The sequence below is a fragment of the Mytilus californianus genome, unplaced genomic scaffold (genome assembly GCF_021869535.1).
Source record: "Mytilus californianus isolate M0D057914Y unplaced genomic scaffold, xbMytCali1.0.p SCAF_5, whole genome shotgun sequence".
Classification (NCBI taxonomy): Eukaryota; Metazoa; Mollusca; class Bivalvia; order Mytilida; family Mytilidae; genus Mytilus; species Mytilus californianus.
The window spans coordinates 35,634,661-35,650,487 of record NW_026262701.1 but is presented as its reverse complement, the minus strand read 5'-3'; the positions used below and the strand labels follow the sequence as shown (position 1 = coordinate 35,650,487).

The 15,827-nt window shown below is 32.2% G+C and overlaps 1 protein-coding gene across 1 annotated transcript in view; it reads right to left on the bottom strand.

Moving 5' to 3' along the window:
- Positions 1-15,827, bottom strand: part of LOC127701614 (coiled-coil domain-containing protein 191-like) — a 48,637-nt gene that overhangs the window by 22,795 nt on the left and 10,015 nt on the right. The window contains exons 4-9 of the mRNA XM_052205587.1: positions 14,697-14,882; positions 13,224-13,393; positions 10,043-10,147; positions 3,021-3,139; positions 1,784-1,958; positions 723-913 (exon numbers count right to left, since the gene is read on the bottom strand). Of these exons, the coding sequence (XP_052061547.1) occupies positions 723-913; positions 1,784-1,958; positions 3,021-3,139; positions 10,043-10,147; positions 13,224-13,393; positions 14,697-14,882 (946 nt within the window). The remainder of the gene's footprint in view (positions 1-722; positions 914-1,783; positions 1,959-3,020; positions 3,140-10,042; positions 10,148-13,223; positions 13,394-14,696; positions 14,883-15,827) is intronic.

The following is a 15,827-nucleotide window of genomic DNA, read 5'->3' as shown; positions in this document are numbered from 1 at the left end:
AGGAGGACGCCAAGTGATGGCATAAGCTCACATGGGGCCCTTCGGGCCCCGGTGAGCTAAAAAATAACTAAAAAACAGTCATTTCATCTGAGATATAACAAATAGAAAAACAATAAGAATGTCAATAAAAAAGTTCCTAAATTAGTAATCTGATTATAATACAGATTCTGTGTCCACGCTTAGGCCTAAATTAATATATTGTTTGTTTCCCCAATCCAGACCCTGCCAAGCCAGGTGTGGGTAGGTAGGTAGGGAAATAATATTTTTTTTCCAAAAAGCTTGAACATTATCGGACGATCTGGCAAGCCTGAAAATCCAAAATGATTAAAATAATATTCGACTTAGTTTTGACAAAATTTTACGAGTAGCACCATTTTTGCAATGTCGGTCGGGATTGGGGAAACAAACAATATTTTATTTTAGGCCTTAGCTTACAAGGATCAGACAACACTCACTTCTGCTCTCTGTTTTAAGGACCCATCAGGATCCTATGGTTTTGTCAAAATGATACACAACTTCAAACATTTAAGGCTGGAATTTCATTGGCTGTTGTAAAAATTACCAAAACAGAAAGTAGAATGTCGTGTTTTCAGATACTTGTAAATACAGCATTGACACAGGATCTATATTTGAATCAGATTGCTTATCAAATTATCATTTTCAGGTATTTCAAAGACCTGTTGTATAATTTACATCCATTTTTTTTATTTCCTTCAAACTACCTCTGTGTTTTTATGACATCCACCTCATGCTGTTTGGTCTCTATGTCAATTTTCTTGGACCTGACAAAGGATTTCCATGCATTCCATGCTCTGAATAACAACTTCCAATCAGCCATAGCTCTGGCCTTACCCATTAGTAGTCTCTTCTCTAAAACTAGGTTGTACCAGGCAGAGAAATGCCTCTGTAGTGTCTACAATCAAAATAAACATTTATTACAAATATGATGTAGCATGAATAGGAATACAGGGATGAAAATATATAAATTTATTATAATCTGCCTAATGTACAAATTTTAATGAAATTTTAATAAATTTATAAAATAAAAGATGCTTCATGCTGGGTCCTGTGCTATTTTTTTGCCACATTAGCACTGTGTGATTATTTTTATTTTCTAATTTTTTATTTAATTTGCATATCGATAATCAAGGGAGATAAAAATCTAATAAATAACGAAGATTGCTTTAAATGGCTTCTATCCCACTCTTACCATGCAACTTTGTAAGGAAAGCTTACATTTTCATAAATTTAACTGTCAGTAAACAATGATAATAAATAAAGATATAATTCAAGATCTGTAACATTACGGTTCCTTTCATTATAGACATCTAAAAAGTACGTTTTCAGATGTGGATCCAGGATTTTGAAAAAGGGGTGGTCCGTGGGCCCCCAAACTAGACAAAATTAGTAGTGGAACCGGTAAAAAGTCTGGATTAACCATAAATTCCATAAGGGGGGGCCAGGGCACCCCAGGCCCCCCTAAATTGCCCCTGATTATATTCTGTGTGATATTATGTATGAACACTGGACATTTGGTTAAAATATATTCAACCATAACTATATGCTGCCAGATGAATACTAATGTCCTTTATAAATTTTGTACTCATAACCTTGACTTCTAGCAATCACATGGTGAATTATGATTCAGACTTTGTAATCAAGATTTAAAAAAAAATGTCAATGTCCTCGGTGGTAAAAAATACTTAGAAAAAATATAACTTTACTGGGATCAAATAATCAATATTATACAAGTTTTTTTTAACTTTTGATCCATGTACCATACCCTAAGATCATTTGCTTCTTGTCTTTTCTTCAGCTCATTCAATCTCTCAAGCAAAATTCTCTGCTTTACTTCAGTTTTCTTTTCCTGTTCTACATATTTTCTTCTTCTGTCTTCTTCTTCTTGGTCAACCAACTTAACAGCATAAGAACTCAGCTCTTCCTGTTTCTTATCTTCCCTAGGAATTTATGAAATGTTATTTTAAACTCAGTATTGTATTTGTAAGACATTGAAGCCCCACTAAACAATATGTTGATGCAGTGACCAAAAACATTGTTCAAAAGCATTGTGTTGCACAATTACTGTATATTCAGAAATTTTTGCAATGAATATTATTGCAAAAATTGAGGCAGGATACATTTTGCAAAAATAAAAAAATAATCCCATTTTTGAATTTTGTTAGCATTAGTATGAAGAATTTTCTGCAATTGTAATCATTTAAATTCATTCTTCTCAACTGTTCAACAATCGCATTAAAAGCAGGCAAACATTTCTGAATGTACAATATTCTGCAGTGGTAACAAATATAAAAGGCATAGAAATATTTAGATGTGGAACCATAGCTGTTGGGTCCTTATGATATTTTTTTGACAATTTGCAGACCATATAAAATTGTCATAAAATATCATAAGGACCTAAGAGCTACTGTGCTGCAGCAAAGACATATTATGCTGTTAATGATAGTAATATTTACAGTTAAAGGGTATGCAATTTTTTTAACTTGGGTGTTTAATCCATGTGTATTTCTAGAATGAAAATTCTATCTATTTATATATTTTGCATTTTATTCTATTTTATTTTTTTATCTTTGCCAGAACTGTTCTTCTGTATAGTCCAGTTATCAGTACACTCAGGCTAAATATATATCGTTATAAAATAAATAGTCAATGTTACAGAGAAATAAGTAGATGAGTGATTTCAGCTCCAATTTTCTAACATTATCACTTATAAAGTATAAAATACATGGTCTTCAAACTGTTTGCTTACATTTAAAAAAAAGGGAAAGATCAAAGGCACAGATAATGCATGATCTTACAGATAGAAAATAAAACCCATTGAAGTCCTTCCTTTTCCTTAAAGGACTAAAGCTGATAAAATCTGGAAAAGATACAATTTGTGTTCTTCATTGCAGACATGACATTCACCTTGAAATAAAAATCTTTCTTCCTTCCTATCGGATAAAAACATTTTGTTTACATGCACTTGAAGATAAGAGTATTAACGTTATTAAATAAAATACCTCTTTCTTAAATCCTCCACATTTCTTCTTTCTTCCTGCATTTGTTTCCTAATTCTGGCCATTTCTTTCCTAATTAGCATTTCCTCCTTTTTCTGTTTAGTCAGCTTATCTTGATCCTCCTACAAGTGTGGAGGAATAAAGATTAATTATTGGCGTCAGCAAAGAGATAGGGCACACATGGGTCAATACCCCTAATGGACCTTGGGATACGGAACTCAGATTATGAAACAAAATAAAAATATTAGTCTGCCATACAATTTTTAAAATGTATTCTTGACATTAGAAAAGAGATTAGGCACACATGACAAACTATGTAGTAATAACCTGCCAATTACATATCATGTTACCTAACAGGGAGGTCAGATGAAATACATTTACCATAATATATTTCTTTACCCTTCAATTGGTCAGATTTCTTTCAACCTTTCTGAGTACAACTGCTGAAAAGTTACCATAAAATACGAAAATAAAATATAAATGCAATTCAATTTTAAAAAGGATGATATTTTGGATAAGGTTAAGACAATTATTTTTAAAATATGGATTCAATACTAACACTTACAACATGTGAATTAGCATTTTTTTTTTTTCATTAGCTTCTTTTTTGTATTTGTTTAATTTATCTATAGATTAATTTGATTAAGCTCAATAAGCTGTATGATATTAAACCACTTAACAACTGGGCCAAAAATTAAATTAAAACTGTTTGAAGTTGCCTACCAACCAACCTAAAAAGCAACCTACCCGAAAAATTTTATGACACAAATCCTTTCAAATTTTTTTTATATAAGAAGGTTTTTTTTTGTGCTCTAACGTTGTTTTCTTTTCTAAAACATGTGCTTTATGTTGTTGGCCATAAAAAAACAAAAAAAACCCTACCTACCTACCTAACACTACAAGGCATGGGAAGGCAACATCAAATAAAGAATTTGTTATGGCCATGCATCCATGGGTGGCCTTAAAAAATACAATTTTGTTATTCAATACCGAATTTGGGCAAGCATAATCCCTGGATTTTTAATCCATAATTTAAATTGCCAGGTAGGGGTGGTTATTACATAGTACTTTAAGCACAAAATTACAGAAAACGTTACTTCACAATGTTTGTTTAAATTTTTTCTTCAAATGCTTTATCATGAAGAAGATTCTATCCAAGTTTATTCATCCCATGAAGATTTAATAAAGCTACTGATGCTTAAAAATTTAATCCCATACTGTATGGAGTTACCTGACTTTGGTATGTCACAACCCAAGCCCACGATACAACTGCATACCAAGTTTGGTTAACCTAAGTCTTACGGTACAAAAGTTATGCACCAGACATGAATTGTACAAGGTTTTTTACAATAGGGGTCAAATGTGTCAAGGTCAGAGTGACCTGACTTTAGTATATGACACACCCCAGCCCATCATACAACTGCATACCAAGTTTGGTTAACCTAAGTCTAATGGTACAAAAGTTTTGCACTGGACATGGCGCTGGACGGACAGACTGACAGACAGATAGGACAGACAGACGGACCGACAGACACACCATATTGCAGAGGTATTTTGTTTGCAGGAAGTATAACTAATACATGTAAACTAAGCAAAAGTTTCAAAGTCAATTGACCATGACTCAGGGGCAGGGGCAAATAACCTTCATGATGATGGGAATGAAATGTGCAAATGCTTATACAACTGCATATCAAAAATCATTGACCTACCACTAGTTGTTACGGTTATACCCATAAACTGACCTAATCACAAACTAATACATTGTTAATGCTGTCGCCCTCGACATCAGCATGTCTTAGTTTCGCTTTTTTCGACTTCATCTATTTGCGACATAAATGACTATGCGTGACAAGTTTTTAACATGCAACTGGATGAGCATATGTTCTTGTATCCACTTAAACAGATTTTTTTCACCATTGAAGACAAGAATATAATACTTATTCATGACTAAGATCCCTTTTATGTTCTTGTATCCACTTAAACAGATTTTTTCACCATTGAAGACAAGAATATAATTCTTATTCATGACTAAGATCCCTTTTATGTTCTTGTATCCACTTAAACAGATTTTTTTCAACATTGAAGACAAGAATATAATTCTTATTCATGACTAAGATCCCTTTTATGTTCTTGTATCCACTTAAACAGATTTTTTTCAACATTGAAGACAAGAATATAATACTTATTCATGACTAAGATCCCTTTTATGTTCTTGTATCCACTTAAACAGATTATTTTCCACATTGAAGACAAGAATATAATTCTTATTCATGACTAAGATCCCTTTTATGTCCTTGTATCCACTTACTTAAACAGATTTTTTTCAACATTGAAGACAAGGATATAATTCTTATTCATGACTAAGATCCCTTTTATGTTCTTGTATCCACTTAAACAGATTTTTATCAACATTGAAGACAAGAATATAATTCTTATTCATGACTAAGATCCCTTTTATGTTCTTGTATCCACTTAAACAGATTTTTTTCAACATTGAAGACAAGAATATAATACTTATTCATGACTAAGATCCCTTTTATGTTCTTGTATCCACTTAAACAGATTTTTTTCACCATTCAAGACAAGAATATAATACTTATTCATGACTAAGATCCCTTTTATGTTCTTGTATCCACTTAAACAGATTTTTTTCACCATTGAAGACAAGAATATAATACTTATTCATGACTTACGATCCCTTTTATGTTCTTGTATCCACTTAAACAGATTTTTTTCACCATTGAAGACAAGAATATAATACTTATTCATGACTAAGATCCATTTTTTGTTCTGTTTTCAATTTCCCTCTAGATCTGTTGACTATGGTTTTAGCCCACAATACAAAATATTAGGTAAAAATCTTCATTCAAAGGCAATAACTTCTATAAGATTATGGGAGTTACAATTTCGGCTTTATTGACCTATTTGCCCTGCTGATCATTTTACTGTTCACATTTTTTCTTCATCTTCTTTAATTTGTGCCTGACAAAGGTAATAACTCCTACATTGTATAAGGACAATTTCAGCAATGTTGACCTGTTTGTAGATCTTATCTTGCTCATAATATTTGAAAAAATGGATAAAAATCACAAATAAAGGGCAATAATTTCTATCAGGAGTTGACTTACAATTTTAGCTTTACTGACAATAGTTGATCTTGTCTTGAAGATCAATTTTTCTGCGAACAGTTATTCTTTATCTATTATAGTTTTTTGCATTATATGGGTTCAAAAAACATCATTAAAGGACAATAAATCATACAAGGAATGGACTTATAATGTTGATATATTTTCAGATCTGTTTTGCCTTTTTATACCTGTTAACTTTCAGTGATTAGGCCAGAACTACAGGATTTTGACCCCTTGTCCTGATTGCACATTTGTGATCATGAAAAAAGCTATAAAACACAATTTTGATAAAATCTAAACGAAAAAGAAAAGCTGGTTCCCCATTTTGAACTTTTTCCAAGGGAGACAATCATTATCAGCCAATCAAAATTGGTATTTTTTTAGATTATGGGCTATTGCATTTATAAAAATTCGAACTTATTTGGTACTTTTGAGTTATTCCTTTGTCTGTAGGTGTAATACCACCAAATCATGGCAGTCACATCCGGTTGCATACGAAAAAGGGTTGAAAAAAAATATTCCCTTGAATTTGACAGCTGTAGGAAACTAATCCTACATTTTATTGCAGTAAAAAAATTCTGAATCATAAACATATATCTTGGGTGTTTCAAAGCACCATTCTTTTTTTATTTGGTCTTTCTATAAAATATTTTGGAAACTTGAGGTTAGGCCACACCAATTTGATTTTTAGTTCTTCGGACAAAAGCTCCAAAAAATATGGGGCGAGCGAGCGAAATTTTTTTGATTGTATTTATTTCTTGAAAATGAGTTTTGTTGAGGCGGGTGCTCTACAAGTGGAGCGAGCGGTATAATTTTTTTTTTAAATTGTGCGATTTAGAATATTTGTACATGTTAAAACTGGGTTACCTCAAAGAAAAAGGAGGATAAACATGCTCTTATGCATATAAGTTGATGTATTTGTGCCTGTAGTACAGTCTGTACCATACCCAACTTTTTGGTTCGCTTTGGTTTAGTATAATTTTGATTAATTTCGTCAAATAAGCTTTTTCATTTAAATTCATACATGTGTATTTATTAAGGAAGCATATCAGATGCAGTTTAGCAAGAGGAATTATGTTAGTTAGGTAAATGAAATGTGTTGAATACAACTAAAATATGTGTATGTATTCCAAAAAAATGCCCTTGAAAATATTAAATATCTTTTGATATAGTTGTTTTCATTATATGGTAATGATTGTTTATTGGCTGCTTGACATCCAGTTGGAACTATTATTATAATAGTATTTATCCATAATAGGATCAACATAATGAGTGAGGTGAATGTTGATTAGTATATTGTCAACAACATCCTGAGTAAGATAATTATATTGCTATGCATGTAGATCTCAATGTATTAAAACATTCCCTTAAAATACATTTAACCACATTCACATGCATTATTCTGACTTAGCAAAATACTTTTTCCTTTTGCCCCTGAAACCTGCAATGTATTTCAAACTGGAAGTGGTTGCACCAATAACACATCCCTAATTATTATTAGCATGCCAATCCCAATAGCACCAGTTTGGTCTCAAATGTTGGAACTCTTAAATTTTCCCTTACAAAAGAGTTCTGATTGCATGTCAATAGACTAACAAGGAGATATGGGGTTTTCATAAAAATAAGATAAATCTGTCATTTTTCAAAAATTCATGTGAATTTAATATTAAGTCATCCAAGACAGATAGCTCTAGATATCTATGTCTGTTGTAGTCCGAGATTACTCTGACGTCCAACGGTTGTTTTGCCAGACAAGCTGGGGCCGTGGGACAACAGCCCCCCCATCTTGTCTGGCAAACAGCTGTTGGACGTCGGAGTAATCTCGGACTATGTCTGTTGAAACAATGATCGGGGATGACAATGGTTCTAACAAGTACTGATGTGATCGTGGTCATCTAACGAAAGATTTTTTATTTTTGTCTCCTAGAACAGGTAAAACGAAATGCATTTCAAATAACTGTGTGCTTAATAACTACGTGTCCTCGGCAATGATCTGACACAACTTCATGTTGGCATCCCGATTTTAGACCTTTTATTTACAAATCGATTTATCACACATGCGTTTGAATCGCTCGGAGCAATATATGCATGAGAAAAACGTCTAAGAGAAAAAAAAAATTTAAAGGATAAACTAATTTTGGAGTGGCATGCGGCCCAAAAATTGGCGGAAGCGGTAATATCTTTATTTTATTTAAAAGTCAATTTCTCCAAAACAGGAGCGGGAAAATCCAAAGAACTATTAATCAAATTGGTGTGGCCTTATTAAAGCTAGTAAACAGGTTAGAAAGGGGTGGAAATTTGATTGGTTAACTTCCAGTGATGGTAATTTTCTTATATGCAATGAAATGTTATGTGAATTTTGTCTGTAGTACTGGATAGGATAAAAATTGACTCATGCCAAGTATTTCTTTATTTGAAACAAAGATAAATTCTGCACAATTTTTTGAAAAGTGCAAATTTAACAAAGACTAATAGGGAAAATCAATGGTGGTATTACACCTGTATGTCAGAATTGTAAAAATCTTGATCATGGTGGATGAATTTTCATCTGAAAGAAGGTTCTTACACCGCTTAAGAAGAAAAGCATGGCTGATTGACAAATTCATGAAATTCAACGATAGGTATATCTGCCTTTTGGAAAGTCTGCAATAGACTAATAGAAACCGGCAGATTGACAACAGTGGCCTGAATGACGCTTCAAAGCATGCAAGGATTGTTAACTTCATCAGAAGTCCTTCATAGCTCAGAACACTACTTAGTCTGTCAACAACTATTTTGTACGACTAGATGATGAGAAACTCAAGATGGTCAAGCAAGCATGTACAGTTAATACAAAAGAACTATTCATAAGACATTTTTTTAATGTGATTATGTTTAGTTAAATCAGACTATTGAAATATGAATCAAATCTAAATCTAAGTCAATGAAGTGTGCCTTCTTTGATACAATTTGAGTGCAGTGCTACAATGAATATAAAAATAAGAAGATGTGGTATGTTTGTCAATGAGATAACTATCCACCAAAGTTTAAATGAAGTGGATGTAAGCAGTTATAGGCCACTGTACGTACATATTAAATAGTAGATTATGTACATACAGTAATGTTACTTTATAGAAAATATTGTTGTCTATTGTATGTAGTACCTATCAAACTAACTTAATCAGAAAACTTAACATTGAAAATTGGTAATTAATTGAAAGTCACTGGACCATGACCTACTGGAGCAGGGAGTCAAAATAGTCATCAAACTGATATGTAAATACAGTAATGCAACTTTATTGAAAATATCATTGATCTATCACCAGTAGTTCCTATCAAATTAACTTCAGCAGAAAACTTAACATTGAAAATGGCTTATTAATTCAGTCAATGGACCAAGACAGTTCTTATGCAACTAACTTAAGCAGAAAACATATCAATTGTTGACACCGATGATGTCATCAGAAAAGCAATATCTATGTCTTGCCTTCCGCTACTTTCATAACAGGCGAAACAAAAATCGTCATTTCAGAGCAATTACTCCTAAAAGAACTGACAATTTTGGTGTACAGGGACAGTAGATATCAACATCTTGAACATTTCTGTCCCTGTCAGATGTTCTTTATCTATAGCAGTTTTGCAAGATAGTAGGCAAAGCTTGCATTTTACACCTATGTTCTATTTTTAGACATGTCTGACATGTTGGTTGGCAGGTGTAATTATTGGAACTAGATATCCCAATGATGAACTTGATGATTGAGGCCAAATTTGGTTCCAAAAAAAAAGTGTGATAAAAATAATTTTTGGACGAACTGATGGACAAGGTAATTACCAATATAGCCCCCATTCCTAAAGTGGGGAGCCTCGCATTATTTTTAATGTAAGTTCTCTGCCCAAAATATAATAATTACAATCTACCTTTAATATCATTTGTTTGGCTTTCAGATGTGCATCTTTTTTAGCCTGTTGTTCTCGTCGTTTTCTGTTTAATTGTTCTTCATGTTTTTCTCTCTTTTCTTTTACCTAAAAGGTAAAACAAATTGAAGTTTAAATTGAAAATCAAAAAAATTAATCATTAACTTTAGCTGCAAAAAAAGTGTGCTTTTATTGATTAATTGTGAGTAGTAGTATTAACAAACAAAATAAAAAATACAACATAACTTTTTAACTGCCAGGTTTCCCTTCCTCTAATCTGGCTGCTGGCAGGAGGTTTGAAGTGTTTATAATAAAAGGGCAGATATTCAAACAAAGCATTATATATTTCTATTTAACACAAAGGTTGTTTTGCAAAGTGGTGATTATTTATGGAAAATTAATTAGTTAAAAAAAACTTAATCATGAAGCTCTTACTTTCCCTTTGTAATCTAAGACACGTTCTAATTCCAATGGAACATGGGTACACAGGCTTCTCATCACAACTGAATTAGCAACATCAGTTGTATTTTGAACAGTGCTGATAGAGTAAATGTACATTCTGCAAGAGTTGCTTCCCATAAAATTCAATAAATTATTTTTTAAAGTAAATTTATTTATATAAGTACACTTTGAATCTAGAAATCTTGGTTATTTTCAAACATTTTTGCTTCATCGTTTCAAAATGGATGCCTTCAAAAGTGTCTTATTGGTTTGCTTTGAAAGAAAAAAGTTCAGAATTTTCTGATTAAACTCCAAATAATTCTTTAATGAAGTGCTCTAGTCATTTTAAAATCCAGGCATAAAAAATTTTTAATTTTTAAAATTTGTGAAAGGGGAAATATCATATTGTATAAGATTTAGTAGTAGAATATATTTGGACATATATAGTCAATCTTAAGACAAATGTAGTCAACCTTTTAACTATATTTAGTCAAACTTTTAGACATTCATTTCTACTATTCTGCAATATTGTATTGTATCTGTGTGATATATTGTGTTGTATCTGTGTGATATATTGTATTGTATCTGTGTGACATATTGCACTGATTTTGCTAGCGCTCGTCATTTTCAAAACGGTTTTCAAAATGAGGAAAGTATTCCAAATCAATTTCGTCACTTAAATTTGGAAAGAGTAAAAATATTTTCGCATGAAAATACTAAACTTCTACCTGTCTTATTGTTTCTGACAAGTTTATGACCCTCAGCTAATTAACATTTACAACAGGTCACAGCTGTTATAAGTTGTGATTACAGATAATCCGCTTATCGCCATCGGATGGGTCACTAATCCGTTAATTATTTATCAACCTCATAATTGATCATCATAATTATTTTCCCCAGTAAAATCAGTCAGTCGGCATTTCAATTTCAATATTTATCAAATGATCACAATTTGCAGTTCTTTTGTCATAGTTTTGTCATTTGAGTTTTCCCTCGGACAGTTCGCATTTTAATTTCAATATTTCTCAAACGATCACAATTTGCAGTTCGCTTGTCGTAGTTTTGTCAAATGAACGTATTTTCGTCATATTTGATATAACTTTTAATCAAAAACTTTCGACAATTTCGATTAAAAAGATAGAACTTTATTCATAACATTCAGAAATGTTTTCAGGAGTCAAACAGGTGCTTCCTTTATGATGAACTGCGCATGCGCGAAAGTATTCTTATGAATTTAAAGACACTAAAACGTAAAATACGAAATAATAAAGTATTAAACTAAACGAGAGAGACAAATATGGTTCTTATTTAGAAAATTTGATTTAAAAAATGATAATTTCCTGCCCTTTTTAAACACGAACCAATCCGTAGATGAATCCGGATTCATTCTGAATTTATTATCCACTTGTCACTTCCCGTTTTCATTTCATTTGGAAATCGAAAGTAAACGTGATTACAATTTAAAGTCATTAGAATTGTTCCAATAAGGATTTGTACAAATCCTTGGTTCCAACTTTATAGAATTAATTCTAAATATTGCTTTAAAACGTTTTAAGGATAATGAGTATGAATAATGCAGTGAAATAGTCCTTACAAGTTCATTTATGCTGTGATTCCTGGTTTAAAAAAAAATGGATCCCAACTTTTGCTGATTAGGAATGTACCCAGAAACTAACTGAAGTGAAATTGTGAACTAGATTTCTTGATCTTATATCCTAATCTTCGTATTAAACTGCCACATCAGACAAATCATGCAGTAACTGCCTAGTATGCCTAAGTCCTTCAAAGTCTGACAAAGATGTATAGATAGTAATATACATCCTAGGTCCCTTGCTGCTACCCAAAATAAGGTTGATTTTCATCCCACGCAAAAGTGACTAAAGCCCTCAAAATCCTAGCTTAAACCCTGATATATTGTATTGTATCTGTGTGATATATTTATGGCATTGTTCAGTTTTTTCATAGCACCACAATAACAATACCAGACCACGACAAGAAAATATTACATTATAATAAATGGGGAATGTGTCCATGGGACACAGATGATGCCCCCGCTTACATATCATATAAAGTTTTAAAGGGACATAACTGAAGAACGATAAAAGAGACCCTACCCAAATTTATAATTGATTTGAGTTTTGTAGTAACCAGTATTGTGTATAAGTTTCATAACATTTGGCTGAGGTAAACTTAAGTTAGAGAACAGAAACGAAAAATTCAGCAATTTTTATTTCTGTAAAGGGGCAAAACTCTAGAACGGCTAAAGTGACACCACTAGAAATCAAACCTGACCTGTATTTTATGGTAATAAGCATTGTGTATAAGTTTCATAATATTTGGTTGTGGCTAACTTACTTTAGAGAATGGAAATGAAAAATTCAGCAATTTTTCCATTTGTAAAGGGGAATAACTCTAAAACAGTTAAAGTGACAACTCCAAAATTCAATCTAGATCTGTATTTTGTGGTAATAAGCATTGTGTATAAGTTTCATACATTTGGTTAAGGCAAACTAAAGTTAGAGAACGGAAACTAATTTTGGGACGTACGGACGTACAGGGGTAAAACTGAATGCCCCCTCCGCTACGGCAGGGGCATAACAAAATTTGACCAATGTAGAATTAGAACAATCCATCCACACATCCAGTCTTGAAATGAATAAAACTGTTTAGAATAAGAGAAGAGAAGAGAATTAAATTTAATGATAATAATTAGTTGTATATATAACAGTGGAGACTTACATACCTGTTTATGTCTTAACTCCATTTTAAGTCTTGGATCTTTGTATTTGCTATTATCATCAAAGCCCAGATCATTGACAACTCTGTCAGCTACCACTTTTTTCTGCAACATCTGATCAAGTACTGTGTCGACTGCTCGATCTTCATCCATGTCTGCCAAGAAGGCATATGGATCTGTAATTCATAACAGTAACAATTTTTAAAACAATGAATAACAATTACAATATGTCAATATCTAACAATTATTCTAATATGGCATTCTTCTTTCGCTTTGGGAACAAAGCCATGTTCAAATTGCAATAGAACATGGCCTGCACGTGATTGATTTCACAATTTAAATTGCAATGTCAGTTGTATTTTGAACAACGCCAGAGAACAAAATTGACATTTGTGTTGGTGTTGCTTGCTAGGAAATTAAAGAAAATCATTCTAAAAGTAAGTTTACAGGTATCTGTTCATTTTTTATTGTGAAACTGTTGATTTCTTTATCGTTTTCGATTCACAAAATCAAAATGGCTGCCTTTCAAACGTGTATAATAGGCCAGCTTTGAAGTACAAAAGTTCTAAATTTTCCTATTAGAATCGAAATAGTTCTATAATGCCATGTTCTATGCTCATTTTAACATGGGTAGTCATTATATTTGTCAACATTTTACACCTCACTAATGCTTGGTATAAAGATATTGACAAATATAGGTCACCATAAGGCCTTCAACAATGAGCAAAACACATATTGCATAGCAAATAGCAAGCTATAAAAGGCACATTACAAATGTAAAACAATGTTTCATAATTATTCTCATAATCGGTATGGAAACAGCACCAAAAAGTCTCGCCTCTGCAACTTCTGTTGCAGCTAGCATAACAAATTGTTTTTCTGCAAAAGGATTAGAGAAAAATTGTCTGTCCTAATGGAACAAGTATTTTTATAGGAAAATATTGTATTCTGTCCTCTTATTACAGGATTGTTGTAATACCACAAAAATCAACTGCATTCAAATATTGAAGATGGTATGCTAACCTCAATCTAGTCAAGATGTCTCCTTTTAATCTTGTTTTTATTGTGTTTCTGTCACATATCAGAAGTCTCCTTTAATTCATAATAACAAAATAGTAACATTTTGTACTTTACAATTTTTTTATTATCTATAGATCTATCATTACATCCCATAGATCATTTCCAATTAATAGCAATGGATGAAGAAATTTAAAAGTTAATACAAACAATGGTAGACTAAACATATCAATTTGTATTCAAATAAACATTCAGCATATACAGTTCACATTTACAGTTCCCCTTTTAAGTTGCCTTTATGGTCAGTTTTTTTGCTCTGTGTTGAAGGCCTCACTGTGACTTTAAGATGAAGAACAACAATAAAATCACTGTTCCTTTGCTTTTTGTGTTTTTTGCTGTGCATGTACATGGATGGAGACCCCTTATCCTTTCTTTTCTATTAAAGAAGAAAGAAAATATTACCTTCTTCGTCCTTGTATTGTTTCCTGTAGTAATTCATTCCATACTCCTCATTAGTATAGTCTACGAGGTGGTCCCATTCCTTTTTGACTTCTAATGATCTTTTATTCCATGGTTCATCATCAAATTCATCCATATCATTGTCCAATCTGATCTTATCATTCACCCATTGTGAAAGTAGTTCCTGAGCTGAAATATTTAGAATTGTTATTAATTTGTTAATTTCCTGAGTATTTTATTGTATTTTTTTAAAAGTTTTAACATTCTAATCTGAAACAAGGGATTTCTTCCCTTTATGAGACAAATTGATTTTAATCCACTTAGCAGTCTGTGAATACTTCTGAGTTTGTTGTCCCTATATGTCATGATCTTTATAACATACATTAATTTTCATTGTTTGCCAGTGGCCTTAAGAAAACAGATTGATTGGAATTGTTTCACAAAATAAAGTTTAAAGGTAGAAGAGACTTTATGAACCTGGTTACCAGTTAGTCATGAAGTATTCCCTTGTGTAAGTCTAAAGATACTTTATGAACCTGGTTACAAGTTAATCATGAAGTATTCCCTTGTGTAAGTCTAAAGATACTTTATGAACCTGGTTACCAGTTAATCATGAAGTATTCCCTTGTGTAAGTCTAAAGATACTTTATGAACCTGGTTACCAGTTAATCATGAAGTATTCCTTTGTGTAAGTCTAAAGATACTCTATGAACCTGGTTACCAGTTAATCATGAAATATTCCCTTGTGTAAGCCTAAGATACTCTATGAACCTGGTTACCAGTTAATCATGAAGTATTCCCTTGTGTAAGTCTAAAGATACTCTATGAACCTGGTTACCAGTTAATCATTAAGTATTCCCTTGTGTAAGTCTAAAGATACTTTACGAACCTGGTTACCAGTTAATCATGAAATATTCCCTTGTGTAAGTCTATAGATACTTTATGAACCTGGTTACCAGTTAATCATGAAGTATTCCTTTGTGTAAGTCTAAAGTCACTTTTTGAACCTGGTTACCAGTTAATCATGAAGTATTCCCTTGCGTAAGTCTAAAGATACTCTATGAACCTGGTTACCAGTTAATCATGAAATATTCCCTTGTGTTAGTCTAAAGATACTCTATGAACCTGGTTACC